Source organism: Hordeum vulgare, chromosome 6H, assembly GCF_904849725.1.
Source record: "Hordeum vulgare subsp. vulgare chromosome 6H, MorexV3_pseudomolecules_assembly, whole genome shotgun sequence".
NCBI lineage: Eukaryota > Viridiplantae > Streptophyta > Magnoliopsida > Poales > Poaceae > Hordeum > Hordeum vulgare.
The window spans coordinates 5,034,921-5,061,450 of record NC_058523.1 but is presented as its reverse complement, the minus strand read 5'-3'; the positions used below and the strand labels follow the sequence as shown (position 1 = coordinate 5,061,450).

The following is a 26,530-nucleotide window of genomic DNA, read 5'->3' as shown; positions in this document are numbered from 1 at the left end:
TTTCATGACAACATAAAAGCCACATTTTAATCAGATCAATAAATATTCCTTAAATTTTGATAACAACATTTTTAGGGAACATTTCATAGCAAAATCTAATGAAGACCCAGAATGATCCTCTCCTTGCTGGAATAATTGATAAATCCACACAAGAAGGACGGGATAAGGACTCGGCAATCTCACCATATTGTTTGAGGTGCTTGATAAATTATCGTCCAGCCAGCCAAAACAACATCCTCCATGACCATGCATGCATTAGGATGGTAATAGGATGGAAGAAAGACACTATGTTTTAAACTTTCAAATAGAGGTCACGTGTTGTATCGCCATATGAGGTGAAACACAATTGATGAAGAACATCATCGTGTGAACTGGAGATCTATTTTTGTGAGCTCATTATGTTCCACATGACCTGAACAACATGTTGTCTGAAATTTCAAAGAAAATTAGTTTGGCACTTGTAGCTTGTGATTGAAATTAAGTAATTAACAGAAGAGGATTCAATTATGAAAAAAAATCTGGAATATGAACATGTACTTGTTTGGTCGAAGTGCGATGAACACAGTTGCATGGTAGAATCGCAGTCACGAAAATCAGTGCAAATATGCTCAGGGTTATTTCGATCAACACACACTTGCTAGAGTCTTCGCTCCATGTGCTCCTGATGACCCACAAGTATATGGGATCAATCGTAGTCCTTTCGATAAGTAAGAGTGTCGAACCCAACGAGGAGCAGAAGGCTCTGTTAAATGGATTTCAGCAAGGTAATAACTGCAAGCACTGAAAGTAGCGGTAACAAGTGATTGTGTAGCGAGGTGAAACGTAGCAAGCAAAAAGTAACAAGTAGTAGCAACGGTGCAGCAAGTGGCCCTATCCCTTTTGTAGCAAGGGACAAGCCTGAACAAAGTCTTATAGGAGGGAAAACGCTCCCGAGGATACACGGGAATTTCTGTCATGCTAGTTTCATCATGTTCATATGATTCGCGTTCGTTACTTTGATAGTTTGATATGTGGGTGGACCGGCGCTTGGGTACTGCCCTTACTTGGACAAGCATCCCACTTATGATTAACCTCTCTCGCAAGCATCTACAACTACAAAAGAAGAAGTAAGACAACGTCTAAACATAGCATTAAACTAGTGGATTCAAATCAGCCCCTTACGAAGCAACGCGTAGACTGGGGTTTAAGCTTCTGTCACTCCAGCAACCCATCATCTACTTACTACTCCCCAATGCCTTCCTCTAGGCCCAAATATGGTGAAGTGTTATGTAGTCGACGTTCACATAACACCACTAGAGGAAAAGACAACATACAGCATATCAAAATACCGAACGAATATCAAATTCACATGACTATTATCAACATGACTTATCTCATGTCCTCAGGAACAAAAGTAACTACTCACAAAGCATAATCATAATCATGATCAGAGGTGTAATGAATAGCATCAAGGATCTGAACATAAACTATTCCACCAAGTAATCCAAGTAGCATCAACTACAAATAGTAATCAACCCTACTAGCAACCTTACAAGTACCAATCGGAGTCGTGAGACGGAGATTGATTACAAGAGATGAACTAGGGATTGGAGAGGAGATGGTGCTGATGAAGATGTTGATGAAGATGCCTCCCCTCCGACGAGAGGAGTGTTGGTGATGACGATGGCGACGATTTCCCCCTCCGGGAGGGAAGTTTCCCCGGCAGGATCGTCCTGCCGGTGCTCTAGATTGGATCTGCTCAAGTTCCGCCTCGTGGCAGCGGCGAAACCACGAAAAAGCTCCCGATTGATTTTTTCTGGACCAAAACTCAGGCAGCCCACAAGCTTGCCCTCCGCCTAGTGGGCCGTCAAGCAGCCCACAAGCTTGCCCTCCGCCACCAGGGGGGTGGCGGTGGCAGGGCTTGTGGCGCCTTGGTGTCCCCCCTCCGGTACTTCTTTCGCCCAGTATTTTTTATATAATCCCAAAAAAATCCACGTAAGTTTTCAGGGCATTTGGAGATGTGCAGAATAGTGGACTAAGATTTGCTCCTTTTCGAGTCCAGAATTCCAGCTGCCTGAATTCTCCCTCTTCAAATAAACCGTGCAAAATAAGAGAGAAAAGGCATAAATATGGTACCACAAAGTATTATAACAACCCATAAAGCAATAAATATCAACATGAAAGAATGATGCAAAATGGACGTATCAACTCCCCGAAGCTTAGACCTCGCTTGTCCTCAAGCGAAAACTAAGTTCCATAAACATGTCCACATGTTGAGGGACGAAGGTGTCGATAAAACATAATACGGACATGAGGGCATCATGATCACACATAGGACATCAATACATCATAAAGATTCTTATGGGAAAGTAACAATTCCTTCACAAAGCAAAGCATGAAGCAAAAAACCTTACCGAGAAGTAACCAACAATAGTCCATAGTCATTGAAGCAATTGCAATTTATCATAACATCAGAAAGAGTCAAATAAGAGCTTGTAAGGCAAACCCACATACTCAATCATCTCTTTTGTTTTCCACAATTGTTACAACTCACGTGGTACTCATGGTGTCAAAGTTGTAGCTGGACACAGAGGAAGATAGGGGCTTATAGTTTTGCCTCCCAACGATTTACCTCAAGGGTAAAGTCAACAATAATAAAGCATAAGTACTCAACTCCAAGTTGATATATGAATATAGATCTTTCCCAAACATGTGACGGTAGCCAAGACAAAGGCAAAAATAGGGAATTGGTGAAGATCACCATGACTCTTACAAGGGAAAAAAGTAAAAGTACAAGATAGGCCCTTCGCAGAGGGAAGCAGAGGTTGTCATGCGCTTTTGAGGTTTGAATGCGTGTCCTCTTAGTGCGGAGGAACATCACTTTATATTGCCCCCTGTGATAAAGAACTTTATTATGCAGTCTGTCGCTTTTATGTCTTCCTCATCACAGGTTCGTACAAAGCTTATTTTCCACACACTAATAGATCATACATATTATAGAGGAATGTTTATTGCTTGCACCGATGACAACTTACTTGAAGGATCTTATTCAATCCATAGGTAGGTATGGTGGACTCTCATGGCAAAACTGGGTTGAAGGATTATGGATGCACAAGTAGTATCTCTACTTGGTGCGGGAGTTCTGGCTAATATGAGGTGGAAGAAATCGTCACATGATAAGGGATCTATAATCATATAACATTGTTTGGAACCAAGCAAACACAATTCATTATGTTGTCTTCCTTGTCCAACATCTAATCCTAAGCATGTAATAGTTTGGTGAGTGCTCACAATTGTAAAAAGTGTCTAAGATGATATATTTATATGTGAACCTCTCTTTCCTTATTACTTCTTATTAAGTGCAACAATGACTGAGGTCTATGTTGATTTATTCTCAACATTCAATCATCATACGTGTCATATGTGAAGTTATCACTTTCCATAAAATCATCTCATGATCTTTCATGCTATCGTTCTTTTCATACCATTGATCCTGGCACAAATCAAAGCCCTTGACTAAGATACTCTTTATTATATAGCTCGTAAGCTCGAATACAACGGGGGAGAGACAAAAGCAAAAGACTGAAACTAAACACTAAAGACTTATTCCTCTAAGAGAAGAAATAAAAAACTAAAAAGGAAAGAACTAAAACAAAGGTAAAAGCAAAAGATATAAAGGTGATATGATACCAGGGCAACTCCCCCAAGCTTGGCAGAAGCCAAGGGGATTGCCCATACCAATGCTTAGTTATGTTCCTTTGGTGGTGAGGGTGGTGGAGTTGTTGAAGCAGTCTTGAGCTTGTCTAATTTCCACTTGAGCAAAAAGTTCTGCTCCCTTAAATCGTCATTTTCCTCCTCAAGCTTCAACACTCTATGGGAAAGCTCCTGCTTACTCTCCTTCAAGAAACGAGAGGGGATAAATATGGTCTTAGTCTTCCTCCTAGAGTTGGGGAGGCTTGACTTCTTGAACTCCACATGGGTGTTTGCAGGTTGAGGTAGAGGAGCCTCCTCTTCATCGGAACTCGTTTGTTCCTTCCCCTTGGGCTCACAGTCCTCTTCCTCATCAGTGGTCCAGCCATATGGTTCCAAGTCCCCATAGACCTTGGGGTTAGCAAGGTAGTCACCCACATAGCTCTCCCCCTCTGAATCCTGAGAAGACATCTTGACCTAGATCTGCGGCAGAAATAGGCTCGAAACGAAAACAGAGGAAAACTGCGCGATACGGAGATCAAAACCTTCGAGCGAGTATATATTGATTTTCTCTGGACCATAAGGAGTGCTCCGCAAGAAAACGGAGTCCGGGAGGCACACGAGGTGCCCACAAGCTTGCCCTCCGCCACTAGGGGGGTAGGGGGCGGTGGCAGGGCTTGTGGCCGCCTCGTGCGCTCTCGAGACTGCTTTTTATTTTTCTAATTTTCCAAAAATTCCAAAACGGAGGAAATTTCCTATTGGAAAAGTATCGGAGTCCAATTCCTTACCGAAACAGATACATCGTTGTTTTCACGGTCTGAAACATGCTGATAAACATCCCTTATGTACTCCTGTGGAGTTATGACATTGATGATATTGGTCTCAACATTTATGGGAGTACCAGAGATGTAATGCTTGATTCTATGCCCATTTACCACTCTAGGAAAATTTCCTTCCGTGTTATTGATTTTGATGGCACCGGAACGATATACTTCCTCGCTAACATAATGACCTTCCCATTTAGAGAGAATCTTGCCTGCAAAGAAACTCAAGCGAGAATTGTATAGCAGGACATAATCACCTACATTGAACTCTCGTTTCTATATTCGTTTATCGTGCCATCTCTTAACCTTTTCCTTGAACAACTTGGCATTCTCATATGCCTCGGCCCTCCATTCATCTAACGAGCTGATATCAAACAACCGCTTCTCACCGGCAAGTTTGAAATCAAAGTTGAGCTCTTTGATTGCCCAATAAGCTTTGTGTTCCAGCTCAAGAGGTAAATGACAGGCCTTACCGTAAACCATTTTATACGATGACATGCCCATGGGATTCTTATAAGCAGTCCTATAAGCCCATAGTGCATCGTCAAGTTTGCTAGACCAATTCTTTCGAGATCTATTGACGGTCTTTTGTAGGATCAATTTGATCTCCCTATTACTCAACTCCATTTGACCACTAGACCGAGGATGATAAGGAGATGCAACTCTATGGTTGACATCATACTTAGCGAGCATCTTGCGGAAAACACCATGAATGAAGTGTGAACCGCCATCAGTTATCAGATATCTAGGGACTCCAAATCTTGGGAAAATGACTTCTTTAAGCATCTTAATAGAGGTGTGGTGATCAGCATTTTTAGTGGGGATAGCTTCTACCCACTTAGTGACGTAATCCACAGCAACTAAGATGTGAGTGTACCCATTGGAACTCGGGAAGGGTCCCATATAATCAAAGACCCACACATCAAATGGTTCAATGACAAGTGAATAGTTCATAGGCATTTCCTGGCGCTTACTGATATTCCCTATTCTTTGGCATTCGTCACAAGACAAGACAAACTTACGGGCATCCTTGAAGAGAGTGGGCCAATAGAAACCTTATTGCAATACCTTATGAGAAGTTCTATCTCCAGCATGGTGTTCTCCGTAGGCTTCGGAATGACACTTCTGCAAGATCTGTCCCTGTTCATGTTCAGGCACACAACGTCTAATAACACCATCTACTCCTTCCTTGTGAAGGTGAGGATCATCCCAAAAGTAGTGTCTCAAATCAAAGAAGAATTTCTTCTTTTGCTGATAGGTGAAACTGGGTGGTATGTATTTGGCTACGATGTAATTTGCATAATCGGCATACCACGGTGCACTATGTGAAGTGTGGATGACATTTAATTGCTCATCAGGAAAGCTGTCATCAATACGTAGTGGGTCATCAAGGACATTCTCTAGCCTAGACAAGTTATCTGCTACAGGGTTATCAGCACCCTTTCGGTCAACGACGTGTAAATCAAATTCCTGTAGCAGGAGAACCCATTCGATCAGCCTAGGCTTAGTGTCCTTCTTCTTCATAAGGTACTTAATAGCAGCATGATCAGAGTGAATGGTGACTTTGGAGTCAACTATATAAGATCTGAACTTTTCACATGCAAACACGACTGCTAAAAACTCCTTTTCCGTAGTGGCATAGTTTCTTTGGGCACTGTCTAGAGTTTTACTAGCAAAGTGAATAACATTCAACTTCTTGTCAACTCTTTGTCCTAGAACATCACCAACAACATAATCACTAGAATCGCACATGATTTCAAAGGGCAAGTTCCAGTCAGGTGGTCGAACAATAGGTGCGGTTATCAAAGCCTTCTTAAGTATTTCAAAGGCTTCCTCACAATCCTCATCAAAAACAAAAGGAACATCCTTCTGCAAGAGGTTGGTAAGAGGCCTAGAAATCTTAGAAAAGTCTTTAATGAACCTTCTATAGAAACCAGCATGACCTAGGAAACTTCGTATACCTCTGATATCTGTGGGGCAAGGCATTTTCTCAATTGCATCCACCTTAGCCTTATCAACTTCAATGCCTCTTTCAGAGATTTTGTGCCCTAAGACGATACCTTCATTAACCATAAATTGGCACTTCTCCCAATTCAAGACGAGGTTGGTATCTTCACATCTCTGTAAGACTCGATCAAGGTTGTTGAGGCAATCATCAAAGGAAGACCCGTAAACGGAGAAGTCATCCATGAAAACCTCGACAATCTTTTCACAAAAGTCAGAGAATATAGCCATCATACATCTTTGGAAGGTGGCAGGTGCATTGCATAAGCCAAAAGGCATACGTCTATAAGCAAAGGTACTGAAGGGGCAGGTGAAAGTGGTTTTCTCCTGATCAGATTGTGCAACAGGTATTTGCGAGAAACCTGAATAACCGTCTAGAAAGCAGAAGTGTGTGTGTTTTGATAGCCTTTCTAGCATTTGGTCAATAAACGGCAAAGGATAATGATCTTTCCTGGTTGCCTCGTTCAGTTTCCCGAAGTCTATCAGCATTCTATAGCCGGTAATACTCCTTTGTGGGATTAGTTCATCCTTATCATTAGGAACAACGGTGACACCTCCCTTCTTAGGTACGCAATGTACTGGACTTACCCAATCACTATGAGCAACAGGATAAATGATTCCTGCTTCCAGAAGCTTTAATATTTCTTTTCTAACGACCTCTTTCATCTTAGGATTTAATCTCCTTTGATGATCAGCAACTGGTTTAAAGTCAGGATCGGTTTTAATCTTTTGCTGACATAGAGTGGGACTAATAACCTTAAGATCATCAAGAGTATATCCAATAGCAGCACGGTGCTTCCTCAGAGTTCTTAGTAACTTCTTCTCTTCGTGCTATGAGAGGAGGGCACTAATAATGACAGGATATATCTCCTTCTCATCAAGATAGGCATACTTAAGATTATCAGGCAACTGTTTAAGCTCGAACACAGGATCACCCTTTGGTGGGGGAGGATCCCCAAGCAGTTCAACATGCAGATTATTCTTGAGAATAGGATATTGTTCTAAGACAATTTTATCTATCTCATCTCTCTCCTCCATATGCATATCATTTTCATGCTCAAGCAGATATTGCTCTAAAGGATCCGTAGGAGGTACGGCAATAGAGGCAAGATCAATGATTTCATCCCTACCAGACGACTCTCTTTCATGGGGTTGTCTTTCAAACTTGGAGAAGTTAAGTTCATGAGACACACCCTCGAAACTAACTGTGACAGTCTACTTAATGCAATCAATGTGAGCATTGACAGTGTTGAGAAAGGGTCTACCAAATATGATGAGACGAAAGCTATCTTGTGTAGTACCAAGGACGAGGAAATTAGTAGGATACTTTGTCTTACCACACATGACTTCTATGTCTCTCACAATTCCCAGAGGGCAGATAGTGTCTCTATTAGATAGCGTAATAGTGACATCAATGGGTTCTAACTCAGCAGGTGTAATCTCATCTTTGATTTCATCATATAGAGAACGGGGTATTGCACTAACACTAGCTCCCATATCACATAAACCATGGTAACAGTGATCTCCTATCTTGACAGAAACAACAGGCAGGCCAACTACAGGTCTGTATTGTTGGGGAACGTCGCATGGGAAACAAAAATTTTCCTACGCGCACGAAGACCTATCATGGTGATGTCCATCTACGAGAGGGGATTTCCGATCTACGTACCCTTGTAGATCGCACAGCAGAAGCGTTAAGAAACGCGGTTGATGTAGTGGAACGTCCTCACGTCCCTCGATCCGCCCCGCGAACCGTCCCACGAACCGTCCCACGATCCGTCCCACGATCCGCTCCGATCTAGTGCCGAACGGACGGCACCTCCGCGTTCAGCACACGTACAGCTCGACGATGATTTCGGCCTTCTTGATCCAGCAAGAGAGACAGAGAGGTAGATGAGTTTTCCGGCAGCGTGACGGCGCTCCGGAGGTTGGTGGTGATCTAATCTCAGCAGGGCTCCACCTGAGCTCCGCAGAAACACGATCTAGAGGAAAAACCGTGGAGGTATGTGGTCGGGCTGCCGTGGCAAAAGTTGTCTCAAATCAGCCCTAATACCTCTGTATATATAGGTGGGAGGGGAGCGGCCTTGCCTTGAGGCTCAAGGAGCCCCGAGGGGGTCGGCCGAGCCAAGGGGGGAAGTCCTCCCCTTCCAAACCGAATCCAACTAGGTTTGGAAGGTGGAGTCCTTCTCTCCTTTCCCACCTCCCCTTTTTTTTTTCTTTCTCTTTGATTTCTTATCCTTTGGCGCATAGGGCCTTCTTGGGCTGTCCCACCAGCCCACCAAGGGCTGGTGCGCCACCCCCAAGGACTATGGGCTTCCCCGGGGTGGGTTGCCCCCCCGGTGAACACCCGGAACCCATTCATCATTCCCGGCACATTCCCGGTAACTCTGAAAACCTTCCGGCAATCAAATGAGGTCATCCTATATATCAATCTTCGTTTCCGGACCATTCCGGAAACCATCGTGACGTCCGTGATCTCATCCCGGACTCCGAACAACATACGGTAACCAACCATATAACTCAAATACGCATAAAACAACGTCGAACCTTAAGTGTGCAGACCCTGCGGGTTCGAGAACTATGCAGACATGACCCGAGTGACTCCTCGGTCAATAGCCAATAGCGGGACCTGGATGCCCATATTGGATCCCAAAAAAATCTACGAAGATCTTATCGTTTGAACCTCAGTGCGAAGGATTCATATAATCCCGTATGTCATTCCCTTTGTCCTTCGGTATGTTACTTGCCCGAGATTCGATCGTCAGTATCCACATACCTATTTCAATCTCGTTTACCGACAAGTCTCTTTACTCGTTCCGTAATACAAGATCCCGCAACTTACACTAAGTCACATTGCTTGCAAGGCTTGTGTGTGATGTTGTATTACCGAGTGGGCCCCGAGATACCTCTCCGTCACACGGAGTGACAAATCCCAGTCTCAATCCATACTAACTCAACGAACACCTTTGGATATACCTGTAGAGCATCTTTATAGTCACCCAGTTACGTTGCGACGTTTGATACACACAAAGCATTCCTCCGGTGTCAGTGAGTTATATGATCTCATGGTCATAGGAACAAATACTTGACACATAGAAATAAGTAGCAACAAAATGACACGATCAACATGCTACGTCTATTAGTTTGGGTCTAGTCCATCACATGATTCTCCTAATGATGTGATCCCTTTATCAAGTAACAACACTTGCCTATGGCCAGGAAACCTTGACCATCTTTGATCAACGAGCTAGTCAACTAGAGGCTTACTAGGGATAGTGTTTTGTCTATGTATCCACACATGTATTGTGTTTCCAATCAATACAATTATAGCATAGATAATAAACGATTGTCATGAACAAAGAAAATATAATAATAACTAATTTATTATTGCCTCTAGGGCATATTTCCAACACGTATTTGTCTTTCGCGTGAGGTTTAGCAATTCTAGCGGAGTCCTCACAGAATTTGATAACATGCCCGTCTACGTCTTTGGCTAAGAGATCTTTGATAATGGCAACACTAGGTTCAACTCTAATCTCCCCAGGGGGTGCAAGTGGTCTAATGTAACCCCTACGTATCACAATTGGAGCTTTAGAATAATCCTTTATCCTAGCAGGGTATGGTGGTTTCTCAGTGTAAGCACAAGGAACAACAGGATCACTAAAAGCAATGACTTTCTCCTCAACTAGATTGGTTTTGGCTATGTTGCTTTCTATAGTAGGATGATATTTAAACCACTTCTCTTTGGGAAGATCAACATGAGCAGCAAAAGATTCACATAGAGAAGCTACTATCTCAGAGTCAAGTCCATACTTAACGCTAAAATCTCTAGAAGTGTTTGTCTCAACAAAAGATTTAACGCAATCAAACTGGAAATTCATACCTGACTCCTTACCTTCCTCCAGCTCCCAATCTTCAGAGTTGCCTTTGATTCTCTCTAATAAATTCCACTTGTGATCAATATCCTTCTTCATAAAACAACCGATACAAGAAGAGTCAAGCATGGTACGATCTTCATGAGAAAGCCGAGCATAAAAGTTTTGAGTGATGATTTCTCTCGAGAGCTCATGATTGGGGCATTGATATAGAATTGATTTAAGCCTCCCCCAAGCTTGAGCTATGCTTTCCCTGTCACGAGGCCAAAAGTTATAAATAAAGTTCCGATCACGATGTACTAAATGCATAGGATAGAACTTTTGATGAAATTCCAATTTCAACCGATTGTAGCCCCATGATCCAGTATCATCACATAGCCTATACCATGTCAACGCCTTATCCTTCAAAGATAAAGGAAAGACTTTCTTCTTTACCTCATCCTCGGGAAAACCTGCAAGCTTAAATAAACCACAAACTTCATCTACATAGATCAGATGCAAGTCTGGATGTGAAGATCCATCTCCTGTGAAAGGATTAGCCAGCAGTTTCTCAAGCATACCCGAAGGAATTTCATAAAAGATATTTTCTGTAGGTACCTCAGGTTGAGGAACAACTCCTCGTGCTTCCGTTTGTGGTGAAGATACCCCGAACAAACTCCTCAAAGGAACAGTTTCCATAGTGACAAGTGACAATAAATTTAAGCACAGTATAAAAATGTTACCTTACCAATTTCCATTTACCAGAGGCGCTTCACTCCCCGGCAACGGCGCCAGAAAAGAGTCTTGATGACCCACAAGTATAGGAGATCAATCATAGTCCTTTCGATAAGTAAGAGTGTCGAACCAACGAGGAGCAGAAGGCTCTCATAAACGGATTTCAGCAAGGTAATAACTGCAAGCACTGAAAGTAGCGGTAACAAGTGATTGTGTAGCGAGGTGAAACGTAGCAAGCAAAAAGTAACAAGTAACAAGTAGTAGAAACAGTGCAGCAAGTGGCCCAATCCCTTTTGTAGCAAGGGACAAGCCTGAACAAAGTCTTATAGGAGGGAAAACGCTCCCGAGGACACACGGGAATTTCTGTCATGCCAGTTTCATCATGTTCATATGATTCACGTTCGTTACTTTGATAGTTTGATATGTGGGTTGACCGGCGCTTAGGTACTGCCCTTACTTGGACAAGCATCCCACTTATGATTAACCTCTCTCGCAAGCATCTGCAACTACAAAAGAAGTATTAAGACAACGTCTAACCATAGCATTAAACTAGTGGATCCAAATCAGCCCCTTACGAAGCAACGCATAGACTGGGGTTTAAGCTTCTGTCACTCCAGCAACCCATCATCTACTTACTACTCCCCAATGCCTTCCTCTAGGCCCAAATATGGTGAAGTGTTATGTAATCGACGTTCACATAACACCACTAGAGGAAAAGACAACATACAACATATCAAAATACCGAACGAATATCAAATTCACATGACTATTATCAGCATGACTTATCCCATGTCCTCAGGAACAAAAGTAACTACTCACAAAGCATAATCATAATCATGATCACAGGTGTAATGAATAGCATGAAGGATCTGAACATAAACTCTTCCACCAAGTAATCCAACTAGCATCAACTACAAAGAGTAATCAACACTACTAGCAACCTTGCAAGTACCAACCGGAGTCGTGAGACGGAGATTGATTACAAGAGATGAACTAGGGATTGGAGAGGAGATGGTGCTGATGAAGATGTTGATGAAGATGCCTCCCCTCCGATGAGAGGAGTGTTGGTGATGACGATGGCGACGATTTCCCCCTCCGGGAGGGAAGTTTCCCCGGCAGGATAGTCCTGCCAGAGCTCTAGATTGGATCTGCTCAAGTTCCGCCTCGTGGCGGCGGCGAAACCACGAAAAAGCTCCCGATTGATTTTTTTCTGGACCAAAACCCTTCATATAGCAAAATAGGGGGGGCTAGTGGGCCGTCAGGCAGCCCACAAGCTTGCCCTCCGCCACTAGGGGGGTGGCGGTGGCAGGGCTTGTGGCGCCCTGGTGGCCCCCCTCCGGTACTTCTTTCGCCCAGTATTTTTTATATAATCCCAAAAAAATCCACGCAACTTTTCAGGGCATTTGGAGATGTGCAGAATAGTGGACTAAGATTTGCTCCTTTTCCAGTCCAGAATTCAAGCTGCCTGAATTCTCCCTCTTCAAATAAACCTTGCAAAATAAGATAGAAAAGGCATAAATATGGTACCACAAAGTAATATAACAGCCCTTAAAGAAATAAATATCAACATGAAAGCATGATGCAAAACGGACGTATCAGCTCCCTGGCCGGATCTCCACCACCACACTTTGGGTGGCGACGGGGAGGTGACCCACCAGTGCTGCTACGAGGAAGTGGCACCAACCAACAATTCAGGCAGTGGTGGCAACACAACAACAACACGAGCCAACAGCCTACTATCCACATCTCCATGAAGCTCCTGCATAAGCAGCCAAATCACATATTCTATTCAACTAAAATTTATTAGTAGCAGTCCAATGATTGAGACTCCATTTTATGGACCTCTTCCTTGTGGCAGTGATGATGGCCACCAAGGGAAGCGGAGAAGGCCATAGTATCCCTTGCTGGAATATACCTAGAATGCCGGCTGCACCCACGTGATTGCCTCTCACGCCGCTACCTCTGCAACTAACACACGTAGTCTCAAACGTCCTTTGATTGCATGTACTTCACCAATGTAGTTAGCTTCTGACATAGTTGAGGCACTGGACACACCTGCTCGTTTAGATGTTCTCTGTATATATCTACACACACTCGATTGGTAAATACGCAAGTTCAGTCCTCTCGTGCTCTTCTTCTCTACAAATTTGAGCGTACCCACCACAGAGTTGGACGATTACACGTGCACCACTCTCTGGTGCCCCCTCTGTTGGAATTATGCCCTAGAGGCAATAATAAATATAGTTATTATTATAATTCCTGTATCAAGATAATCGTTTATTATCCATGCTATAATTGTATTGAATGAAGACTCATTTACATGTGTGGATACATAGAAAAAACACTGTCCCTAGCAAGCCTCTAGTTGGCTAGCCAGTTGATCAAAGATAGTCAGTGTCTTCTGATTATGAACAAGGTGTTGTTGCTTGATAACTGGATCACGTCATTAGGAGAATCACGTGATGGACTAGACCCAAACTAATAGGCGTAGCATGTTGATCGTGTCATTTTGTTGCTACTGTTTTCTGCGTGTCAAGTATTTGTTCCTATGACCATGAGATCATATAACTCACTAACACCGGAGGAATACTTTGTGTGTATCAAACGTCGCAACGTAACTGGGTGACTATAAAGATGCTCTACAGGTATCTCCGAAGGTGTTCGTTGAGTTAGTATGGATCAAAACTGGGATTTGTCACTCCGTGTGACAGAGAGGTATCTCGGGGCCCACTCGGTAATACAACATCACACACAAGCCTTGCAAGCAATGTGACTTAGTGTAAGTTGCGGGATCTTGTATTACGGAACGAGTAAAGAGACTTGCCGGTAAACGAGATTGAAATAGGTGTGCGGATACTGACGATCGAATCTCGGGCAAGTAACATACCGAAGGACAAAGGGAATGACATACGGGATTATATGAATCCTTGACACTGAGGTTCAAACGATAAGTTCTTCGTAGAATATGTAGGATCCAGTATGGGCATCCATGTCCCGCTATTGGATATTGACCGAGGAGTCTCTCGGGTCATGTCTACATAGTTCTCGAACCCGCAGGGTCTGCACACTTAAGGTTCGACGTTGTTTTATGCGTATTTGAGTTATATGGTTGGTTACCGAATGTTGTTCGGAGTCTCGGATGAGATCACGTACGTCACGAGGGTTTCCGGAATGGTTCGGAAACGAAGATTGATATATAGGATGACCTCATTTGATTACCGAAAGGTTTTTCGGATTTACTGGGAATGTACCGGGAATGACGAATGGGTTCCGGGAGTTCACCGGGGGCCCCACCCACCCCGGGGAAGCCCATAGGTGTTTGGGGTGCCGCACCAGCCCTTAGTGGGCTGGTGGGACATTTCAAGGGAGGCCTATCCGCATTGGGAAGAAAATCAAAGAGGAAAGGAAAAAAAAGGGAGGAGGTGAGAAAGGGAAGAAGGACTCCACCTTCCAAACCAAGTAGAACTCGGTTTGGGAGGGGAATCCTTCCCCCCTTGGCTCGGCCGACCCTTTGGGGGTTGTTGGACCCCAAGGCAAGGCTCCCCCTCCCTCTCCTATATATAGTGGGGTTTTTGGGCTGATTTGAGACAACTTTTTTGCCACGGCAGCCCGACCACATATCTCCACGGTTTTACCTCTAGATCGCGTTTCTGCGGAGCTCGGGCGGAGCTCTGCTGAGACGAGATCATCACCAACCTCCGGAGCGCCGTCACGCTGCTGGAGGATTCTTCTACCTCTCCGTCTCTCTTGCTGGATCAAGAAGGCCGAGATCATCGTCGAGCTGTACGTGTGCTGAACGCGGAGGTGCCGTCTGTTCGGCACTAGATCGTGGGACTGATCGCGGGATAGTTCACGGGGCGGATCGAGGGACGTGAGGACGTTCCACTACATCAACCGCGTTCACTAACACTTCTGCTGTACGGTCTACAAGGGTACGTAGATCACACATCCCCTCTCGTAGATGGACATCACCATGATAGGTCTTCGTGCGCGTAGGAAAATTTTCGTTTCCCATGCGACATTCCCCAACAGTCGTATCAGAGCTAGGTTCATGCGTAGATGTCTTCTCGAGTAGAACACAAAAGTTTTTGTGGGCGGTGATGTGCGTTTTTCTGCCCTCCTTAGTCTTTTCTTGATTCCGCGGTATTGTTGGATCGAAGCGGCTCGGACCGACATTACTCGTACGCTTACGAGAGACTGGTTTCTTCGCTACGAGTAACTCCGTTGCTCAAAGATGACTGGCGGGTGTCAGTTTCTCCAACTTTAGTTGAATCGGATTTGACCGAGGAGGTCCTTGGATGAGGTTAAATAGCAACTCATATATCTCCGTTGTGGTGTTTGCGTAAGTAAGATGCGATCCTACTAGATACCCATGGTCACCACGTAAAACATGCAAACAACAAAATTAGAGGACGTCTAACTTGTTTTTGCAGGGTATGCTTGTATATGATATGGCCAAATGATGTGATGTGATATATTGGATGTAAGAGATAATCATGTTGTAATAGATAATATCGACTTGCACGTCGATGGTACGACAACCGGCAGGAGCCATAGGGTTGTCTTTATAACTAACGTTTGTGCTTGCAGATGCGTTTACTATTTTGCTAGGATGTAGCTTTAGTAGTAATAGCATGAGTAGCACGACAACCCCGATGGCAACACGTTGATGGAGATCATGGTGTGGCGCCGGTGACAAGAAGATCGTGCCGGTGCTTTGGTGATGGAGATCAAGAAGCACGTGATGATGGCCATATCATGTCACTTATGAATTGCATGTGATGTTAATCCTTTTATGCACCTTATTTTGCTTAGAAGGACGGTAGCATTATGAGGTGATCTCTCACTAAAATTTCAAGACGAAATTGTGTTCTCCCCGACTGTGCACCGTTGCTACAGTTCGTCGTTTCGAGACACCACGTGATGATCGGGTGTGATAGACTCAACGTTCACATACAACGGGTGCAAAACAGTTGCGCACGCGGAACACTTGGGTTAAGCTTGACGAGCCTAGCATGTGCAGACATGGCCTCAGAACACATGAGACCGAAAGGTCGATCATGAATCATATAGATGATATGATTAGCATTGAGATGCTTACCACTGAAACTATACTCAACTCACGTGATGATCGGACTTGAGCTAGTGTAAGTGGATCATGAACCACTCAAATGACTAGAGAGATGTACTTTTTGAGTGTGAGTTTAGCGAAAAATTTGATTAAGTTAAACTCTAATTATCTTGAACATAGTCTAAGTCCACTTTGAATATATTTGTGTTGTAGATCATGGCTCACGCGACAGTCACCCTGAATTTTAATACGTTCCTAGAGAAAGCTAAGTTGGAAGATGATGGAAGCAACTTTGTAGACTGGTCTCGTAATATTAAGCTAATCTTACAAGCTGGGAAGAAGGATTATGTCCTTAATGCTGCGCTAGGAGATGAACCACCCGCTACGGCTGATCAGGATGTTAAGAACGCTTGGATAGCACGTAAGGAGGACTACTCAGTAGTTCAATGTGCAGTCTTGTATGGCTTAGAACCGGGACTTCAACGTCGCTTTGAGCGTCATGGAGCATTTGAGATGTTCCAGGAGTTGAAGTTTATCTTTCAGAAGAACGCCCGGATCGAGAGGTATGAGACCTCCGATAAATTCTGTGCTTGCAAGATGGAGGAGAACTCGTGTGTCAGTGAACATGTGCTCAAAATGTCTGGGTACTCAAACCGTCTAGCTGAGCTGGGGATTGAACTCCCGCAAGAGGCTATCACTGACAGAATCCTTCAATCACTGCCGCCAAGCTATAAAGGCTTTGTGTTGAACTACAACATGCAAGGGATGAACAAGTCTCCCGGCGAGTTGTTTGCGATGCTGAAAGTCGCAGAGTCTGAACTCCGTAAAGAGCATCAAGTGTTGATGGTGAATAAGACCACTAGTTTCAAGAGAAACGGCAAAGGCAAGAAGGGTAATTCGAAGAAGAGCGGCAAGCCTGTTGCCAATCCGACGAAGAAACCCAAAGCTGGACCTAAGCCTGAAACAGAGTGTTACAATTGCAAGTGTATGGGTCACTGGAAGCGCAATTGCCCCAAGTATCTGGCTGATAAGAAGGCGGCCAAAGAAAAATCAGGTATATTTGATATACATGTTATTGATGTGTACTTAACCGGCTCTCACAGTAGTGTCTGGGTATTCGATACCGGTTCTGTTGCTCATATTTGCAACTCGAAACAGGAACTGCGGAATAGACGAAGGCTGGCGAAAGATGAAGTGACGATGCGCGTGGGAAATGGTTCCAAGGTTGATGCAATCGCCGTCGGCACAGTTTCACTTCAGTTACCATCAGGATTAGTTATGAACTTGAATCATTGTTATTTAGTGCCTGCGTTGAGCATGAACATTATATCTGGATCTTGTTTATTGCGAGACGGTTACTCTTTTAAGTCAGAGAATAATGGTTGTTCTATTTCTATGAGTAACATCTTTTATGGTCATGCACCCAATGTGAGAGGATTGTTCATATTGAATCTTGATAGCGATACACACATACATAACATTGAGACCAAAAGAGTTAGAGTTAACAATGATAGCGCCATATTTTTGTGGCACTGCCGCTTAGGTCATATTGGTGTTAAGCGCATGAAGAAACTGCATGCCGATGGACTTTTGGAGTCACTTGACTTTGATTCACTTGACACGTGCGAACCATGCCTCATGGGCAAGATGACTAAAACTCCGTTCTCCGAAACAATGGAGCGTGCAAGTGACTTGTTGGAAATCATACATACCGATGTGTGTGATCCGATGAGCGTAGAGGCACGCGGCAGATATCGTTATTTTCTCACCTTCACTAACGATTTGAGTAGATATGGTTATGTCTACTTAATGAAGCACAAGTCTGAAACATTTGAAAAGTTCAAGCAATTTCAGAGTGAAGTTGAAAATCATCGTAACAAGAAGATCAAGTTCCTACGGTCTGATCGTGGGGGTGAATATCTGAGTTTCGAGTTTGGTGCTCACTTAGGACAATGTGGAATTGTTTCACAGTTGACACCGCCTGGAACACCACAGCGTAATGGTGTATCCGAACGTCGTAATCGTACTTTATTAGAGATGGTGCGATCTATGATGTCTCTTACCGATTTGCCGTTATCGTTTTGGGGTTATGCATTAGAAACAGCTGCATTCACTTTAAATAGGGCACCATCAAAATCCGTTGAGACGACACCATACGAATTGTGGTATGGCAAAAGGCCAAAGTTGCCGTTTCTTAAAGTTTGGGGATGTGATGCTTATGTCAAAAAGCTTCAGCCTGAAAAGCTGGAACCCAAAGCGGAAAAGTGCGTCTTCATAGGTTACCCAAAAGAGACAGTTGGGTACACCTTCTATCTCAAATCCGAGGGCAAAGTGTTTGTTGCTAAAAACGGAGCTTTTCTCGAGAAGGAGTTTCTCTCGAGAGAATTGAGTGGGAGGAAGATAGAACTTGACGAGGTTGCCGAACCTTTCATCCCTCTGGATGGTGGCGCAGGGCAAGGGGAAATCTCTGTCGTTGCGACGCCGTTGAGGAGGAAGTTAATGATAATGATCATGAAACTCCGGTTCAAGTTTCTGTCGAACCACGCAGCTCGACGAGACCACGTGCTGCTCCAGAGTGGTACGGTAATCCCGTCTTATCAATCATGCTGTTGGACAACAATGAACCTGCAAATTATGAAGAAGCAATGGTGGGCCCAGATTCCAACAAATGGCTAGAAGCCATGAAGTCCGAGATAGGATCCATGTATGAGAACAAAGTGTGGACTTTGGAAGTACTGCCTGAGGGCCGCAAGGCTATTCAGAACAAATGGATCTTTAAGAGGAAGACGGACGCTGACGGCAATGTGACCCTTTATAAAGCTCGACTTGTGGCAAAGGGTTTTTCACAAGTTCAAGGAGTTGACTACGATGAGACATTCTCACCCGTAGCGATGCTTAAGTCCGTCAGAATCATGTTAACAATAGCTGAATTTTTCGATTATGAAATCTGGTAGATGGATGTCAAAACGGCGTTCCTTAACGATTTCCTTAAGGAAGAATTGTATATGATGCAACCCGAAGGTTTTGTCGATCCTAAGAATGCTAACAAGGTGTGCAAGCTCCAGCGATCCATTTATGGACTGGTGCAAGCATCTCGGAGTTGGAACAAACGCTTTGATGAGGTGATCAAAACATTTGGGTTTATACAAGTGGTTGGAGAATCTTATATTTACAAGAAAATGAGTGGGAGCTCTGTGGCGTTTCTAATATTATATGTGGATGACATATTGCTGATTGGAAACAACGTAGAGTTTTTGGAGAGCATAAAGGATTACTTGAATAAAAGTTTCTCTATGAAGGACCTAGGAGAAGCTTCTTACATTCTAGGCATTAAGATCTATAGGGATAGATCAAAACGCCTGATAGGACTTTCACAAAGCACATACCTTGATAAAGTTTTGAAGAGGTTCAAAATGGAACAGTCCAAGAAAGGGTTCTTGCCAGTTTTACAAGGTACGAGATTGAGTAAGACTCAGTGCCCAGCAACTGATGAAGATAGAGAGCATATGCGCTCCGTCCCCTATGCTTCAGTCATAGGTTCTATCATGTATGCAATGCTGTGCACTAGACCGGATGTTAGCCTGGCCATAAGTATGGCAGGTAGATTCCAGAGTAATCTAGGAGTGGATCACTTGACGGCGGTCAAGAATATCCTGAAGTACCTGAAAAGGACTAAGGAGATGTTTCTCGTATATGGAGGTGACGAAGAGCTCGCCGTAAAAGGTTACGTCGACGCAAGCTTTGACACAGATCCGGACGACTCTAAGTCGCAAACCGGATACGTATTTATTCTTAATGGGGGTGCGGTAAGCTGGTGCAGTTCCAAGCAGAGCGTCGTAGCAGATTCTACATGTGAAGCAGAGTACATGGCTGCCACGGAGGCAGCTAAGGAGGATGTCTGGATGTAGCAATTCATGACGGATCTTGGAGTGGTGCCAAGTGCACTGAATCCAATAACCTTGTTCTGTGACAACACGGGTGCCATTGCCCTAGCAAAGGAACCACGGTTTCACAAGAAGTCCAGACACATCAGACGACGCTTCAACCTCATCTGCGACTACGTCGTAGGGGAGGACGTAAATATATGCAAAGTGCACACGGATCTGAATGTAGCGGACCCGCTGACTAAACCTCTTCCATGGGCAAAGCATAATCAACACCAGAACTGTATGGGTGTTAGATTCATTACAATGTAATTCGCATGATAATGTGAGGGCTAGATTATTGACTCTAGTGTAAGTGGGAGACTGTTGGAATTATGCCCTAGAGGCAATAATAAATATAGTTATTATTATAATTCTTGTATCAAGATAATCGTTTATTATCCATGCTATAATTGTATTGAATGAAGACTCATTTACATGTGTGGATACATAGACAAAACACTGTCCCTAGCAAGCCTCTAGTTGGCTAGCCAGTTGATCAAAGATAGTCAGTGTCTTCTGATTATGAACAAGGTGTTGTTGCTTGATAACTGGATCACGTCATTAGGAGAATCACGTGATGGACTAGACCCAAACTAATAGACGTAGCATGTTGATCGTGTCATTTTGTTGCTACTGTTTTCTGCGTGTCAAGTATTTGTTCCTATGACCATGAGATCATATAACTCACTAACACCGGAGGAATACTTTGTGTGTATCAAACATCGCAACGTAACTGGGTGACTATAAAGATGCTCTACATGTATCTCCGAAGGTGTTCGTTGAGTTAGTATGGATCAAAACTGGGATTTGTCACTCCGTGTGACGGAGAGGTATCTCGGGGCCCACTCGGTAATACAACATCACACACAAGCCTTGCAAGCAATGTGACTTAGTGCAAGTTGCGAGATCTTGTATTATGGAACGAGTAAAGAGACTTGCCGGTAAACGAGATTGAAATAGGTATGCGGATACTGACGATCGAATCTCGGGCAAGTAACATACCGAAGGACAAAGGGAATGACATACGGGATTATATGAATCCTTGACACTGAGGTTCAAACGATAAGTTCTTCGTAGAATATGTAGGATCCAATATGGGCATCCAGGTCCCGCTATTGGATATTGACGGAGGAGTCTCTCGGGTCATGTCTACATAGTTCTCCAACCCGCAGGGTCTGCACACTTAAGGTTCGACGTTGTTTTATGCGTATTTGAGTTATATGGTTGGTTACCGAATGTTGTTCGAAGTCTCGGATGAGATCATGGACGTCACGAGGGTTTCCGGAATGGTCCGGAAACGAAGATTGATATATAGGATGACCTCATTTGATTACCGGAAGGTTTTTCGGATTTACCGGGAATGTACCGGGAATGACGAATGGGTTCCGGGACTTCACCGGGGGCCCACCCACCCCGGGGAAGCCCATAGGTGTTTGGGGTGCCGCACCAGCCCTTAGTGGGCTGGTGGGACAGCCCAAGGGAGGCCTATGCGCATTGGGAAGAAAATCAAAGAGGAAAGGGAAAAAAGGGAGGAGGTGGGAAAGGGAAGAAGGACTCCACCTTCCAAACCAAGTAGGACTCGGTTTGGGAGGGGAATCCTTCCCCCCTTGGCTCGGCCGACCCCTTGGGGGTTCTTGGACCCCAAGGCAAGGCTCCCCCTCCCTCTCCTATATATAGTGGGGTTTTTGGGCTGATTTGAGACAACTTTTTTGCCACGGCAGCCCGACCACATATCTCCACGGTTTTACCTCTAGATCGCGTTTCTGCGGAGCTCGGGCGGAGCCCTGCTGAGACGAGATCATCACCAACCTCTGGAGCGCCATCACGCTGCCGGAGAACTCTTCTACCTCTCCGTCTCTCTTGCTGGATCAAGAAGGCCGAGATCATCGTCGAGCTGTACGTGTGCTGAACGCGGAGGTGCCGTCCGTTCGGCACTAGATCGTGGGACTGATCGCGGGATAGTTCGCGGGGCGGATCGAGGGACGTGAGGACGTTCCACTACATCAACCACGTTCACTAACGCTTCTGCTGTACGGTCTACAAGGGTACGTAGATCACACATCCCCTCTCGTAGATGGACATCACCATGATAGGTCTTCGTGCGCGTAGGAAAATTTTCGTTTCCCATGCGACGTTCCCCAACACCCTCAACCTCCCCAGAGGCGCCGAAGGCCCGAGTGACATCACTGTGGGTTGGGCGGTCAGCCCAACCACCGGCAGGCAATGGCCATGTAAAAGATGGTGCATGCAACAGGCGTGTGGATGTGTCCTATGTGATGACGTGTATCCAGACTTGGCCATGTTTGGTGTCATGGCAATCGGATATCGAGTTGGAGGTAGGGGTGAAGGGAGGGAAACGAATACACAAGCAGTAGCGGCGGTGCAGCGAGCGATCGTGCCATCGCCTTTCCTTTTCTCGCGTGATGGCAGAGAGGCCACCGTGCTCTCCATTTCTCTCCCTCCTCTCTCTTCCATGGCTTGCAGAAGGGACGCGAGAAACCCCTCATGTAGATCAAGATCGGATGCGAGTTGGGTTTGGAAAGAACAACGGAATTGAGAATGAACGTGGAAGTATTTTTTTTAGATGATGGATTGGGAAGGATTTATGGTAAAAAATCAGAATGTAGCGGAAATAGTGTGAGAAGAGAGACACCAAGTCAAAGGTGGGGTTCACTCAAAAAAGATCGGTGGGTTTCTTCCTTTGTTGAAAAAATCGATGCGAGGTGGGAAAAATCGATGAGAGGTGTGACGAATGAACGACCGACCTATGTATTGCCCCGTTCGGAGTAGAGATATAATTGAAAAAAAGTTCGACTATTAATTATTTACATCCCTAATCAATTCGGTAACTAATTAATGAATTGCATTAATGGCTCGATTTCATAATTGATGTAGCCCCAAAAAATCCTTAGTTGGATGGACTTAATTAATTTTATATGTATTTATTTTGCGGTCTCATTAATTGCATTATTGGCTTGTTTCTCAAATTGATTCGGTGCATTGTTTTCAAATTGTATTTGCATTAATGACTGAGTATCGACGAAATGACTTACGGACTCCCATTTAGGAGTAGAGATGGATCGGGAAGTATTCTTTTAGACGATGGATTGAAAAGGGTTGATGGAAATAAATCAGAAGGAGGGAAAGAATCTGAGAAGAGAAACATCAAGTCAATGGTTGAGTTCACTCGAAAAAATCGATGGGGTTATTCCTTTGTTGAAATAAATAAATGTGAGGTGGAATAAAAATGGATGAGAGGTGTGACGAATGAAAGACGGACCTATGTACTCTCCCTTTAGGCTGTCCATAATGGAGAGTATCATACACTAGTGTATGATACTATTTCCTTAATGGATAGTATCATAAGTTAATATCTAGATTGCCTTATTAATTGCCATGCGTGACACAAAGTAATACAACATTTAATATGATATTGTATCATAATATGATACCACATACTCTCTTTCCTCATTTAATAGTGTCTCACATCATCAAATTAGTCTAGTTGACATGCATGATACTGCTTAGGCCACTTCCAATGCATTGGTGCTAAGATGGGGTGCTAAACACATTAAATAGTTTAGCAACTAAAGTCTTTAATGCATAGTTGCTTAGCTTATTGTAGCTAAGTCTCCTTATTTAATGCTTTTGCAACTAAAGTTGTGCATGCATTGGTGCAATTCTTTCATTTAATTGTTTTACCTAGGTTCACGCGCTTAGCATTGTATCTACCTGGGTCACCACACTCATCTCTCTCCTATTAATTAGCTTGCCACATAAGATTTTTTGCGTGTGTGACAGCCTTAGCACTTGTACAAAATGGACCATTAGGAATAGCCTTATGATACTTCCATTACAAGCAGCCTTAAAAGTAGAGACACGATTGAAAAAATTCCTACTATTAATTATTTGCTCTCTAATTAAGTCTCTGACTAATTAAAAAATTACATTAATAGCTCGATTTCATATTTGATTTGACGCAAAAAAAACCTACTTAGATGTAATTAATCATTTGTATGTGTAATTAATGTTCTGTCTAATTAATTGTATTTCAAATTGATTTGGTTCTTCATTTTCAAATTGTGTTTGCATTAACGACTAGCTACGGATGAAATGCCGTACACACTTTTCAATTAGGAGTGAATATAGAGAATGAATGTATCTAGATGTATTTTAGTTCTAGATATATCCATTTATATCAATATACGCGATAAGTATTTTCGGATGGAGGAAATAATTGATTTGGTATGGTAGTTAGTGCCAAGCCAGAACTATATAACCCCACCCCATCATCCCACCAAAGCATAACTCATCGCTCAAACGCTCACCAGAAACACCCATCACCACCACCAGCTCGAGTCCGGAGAAGCAGAGATATGGCCTCCGCCGACGAGGAAGCGTGCATGTACGCTCTCCAGCTTGTCTCGTCGTCGATCCTCCCGATGACGCTGAAGAACGCCGTCGAGCTGGGCCTCTTCGACACCCTGGTGGCCGCCGACGGCGAGCTGCTGAGCCCTGCCGAGGTGGCTGCCAAGCTCCCGTCCGCGGCGAACCCGGCCGCGCCCGACATGGTGGACCGCATGCTCCGGTTGCTGGCCTCGTACAACGTGGTGTCCTGCACCATGGAGGAGGGCGAGCACGGCCGCCTCTCACGGCGGTACGGCGCCAAACCTGTGTGCAAGTTCCTCACCCCCAATGAGGACGGCGTCTCCATGGCCCCGCTCGCGCTCATGAATCAGGACAAGGTCCTCATGGAGAGCTGGTTAGTAAGATCGATCCCTGCATCATCCCATCTATTTTATTAATTTAATTTGCCCCATCGCTGTGGCTGGCCTGTCGTGCGGGGGTGATCACGCTGCAGCAGCAGGTAAATAGTACTCTGCCTGTCTCAAAATGTAAGTCGTTTTTTGATACGGTCTTCCATTTTTGAGACAGAGCGAGTAGTACTATTAAAACTAGATAATCTCGAAGAATTCATCTAGATATGTCTTTGGCCAATTCGATGGTGTCAGCTGCTTCAAAAGCAAAACATGCATGACTGCATGGTGACTTGTATTACTATCTAAGCATCCGTGTAATAATCACCCACCAAGGATGAATTTTGGGTTCACGGTTCATATCTTGTTTTTTTTTTTTGAAAAAGGAGGATGTACCCCGGCCTTGCATGCAACCATTTTATTAATTGTTCACAAAAATCTTATAAAGTAATACATCTGTAAACCTGAAGTCACCATCTTGATTTACTTACTAGCATGGAAATGCTCTCATGTAAATAATTCATACAATGAGTTCATGGAGTAAATTGTGTTTGTAAATACAATATCTAGGTACTATCTGAAGGATGCTGTCCTTGATGGCGGCATCCCGTTCAACAAGGCCTACGGGATGTCAGCGTTCGAGTACCATGGCACGGACCCTCGCTTCAACCGTGTCTTCAACGAAGGGATGAAGAACCATTCCATCATCATCACCAAGAAGCTCCTTGAATTGTACAAGGGGTTCAATGGCCTCAGCACACTCGTGGACGTGGGCGGCGGCATAGGCGCCACCGTCGGAGCCATCACCGCCTACTACCACACCATCAAAGGCATCAACTTCGACCTTCCCCATGTCATCTCCGAGGCGCCACTGTTCCCGGGTGTCACCCACGTGGGCGGCGACATGTTCCAGAAGATTCCCTCGGGGGACGCCATCCTCATGAAGTGGATCCTTCATGACTGGAGCGACGAGCACTGCGCAACGCTGCTGAAGAACTGCTACGACGCGCTGCCGGCGCACGGCAAGGTGGTGCTCGTGGAGTGCATCCTGCCGGTCAACCCGGAAGCTACCCCTAAGGCACAGGGGGTGTTCAACCTTGACATGATCATGCTCGCGCACAACCCAGGTGGTAGGGAGAGGTATGAGAGGGAGTTCGAGGCCCTGGCCAAGGGCGGCGGGTTCGCCTCCATCAAGGCCACTTACATCTACGCTAACGCATGGGCAATCGAGTTAACTAAGTAGATGCATGGCAACTTCCAAGTATCTCTTGCATGCTCATTGCTGCTCCCACATCGACCTCATTATGCAATTTCGCTTCTTTTATCCCTATGTTTTCCCTTAATTTTTATCCTTTGAATCATTCCAATTTCTAATTGTTGTGCCATTGGTCCATTCCATATGTATTATGACAAAGCTTCTCTTAAATGTTGCATTAATTATATATGATGCAATGATTCATGATATATCATTTGATGTTACATTAATGAGATGATACCCCGCGGGTTGCTGCAGAAACTTGTTACATGCATCATATTTTAGTGAGATTTGGTTGTATGGAGCATGAATATTTAAGTTAATAATATGAGAATCAGAACCGAAAATACATATACTTCTCTGGATTTCATTATTGTATAGTTCCGACATATTTATCAAACATAAGTTGCAAGTTAAATAGAAAGCATCTTTTCA

At 44.2% G+C, this 26,530-nt stretch overlaps 1 protein-coding gene across 1 annotated transcript; it reads left to right on the top strand.

Annotated features, from left to right (window-relative positions):
• The first annotated feature begins 24,391 nt into the window (after positions 1–24,391).
• Positions 24,392–26,282, top strand: LOC123402226 (tricetin 3',4',5'-O-trimethyltransferase-like). The gene is made up of 2 exons (XM_045096120.1): positions 24,392–24,845; positions 25,411–26,282. The coding sequence occupies exons 1-2, from the start codon at positions 24,460–24,462 to the stop codon at positions 26,081–26,083; spliced, it is 1,059 nt and encodes a 352-aa protein (XP_044952055.1). The 5' UTR covers positions 24,392–24,459; the 3' UTR covers positions 26,084–26,282.
• The last annotated feature ends 248 nt before the right edge of the window (positions 26,283–26,530 follow it).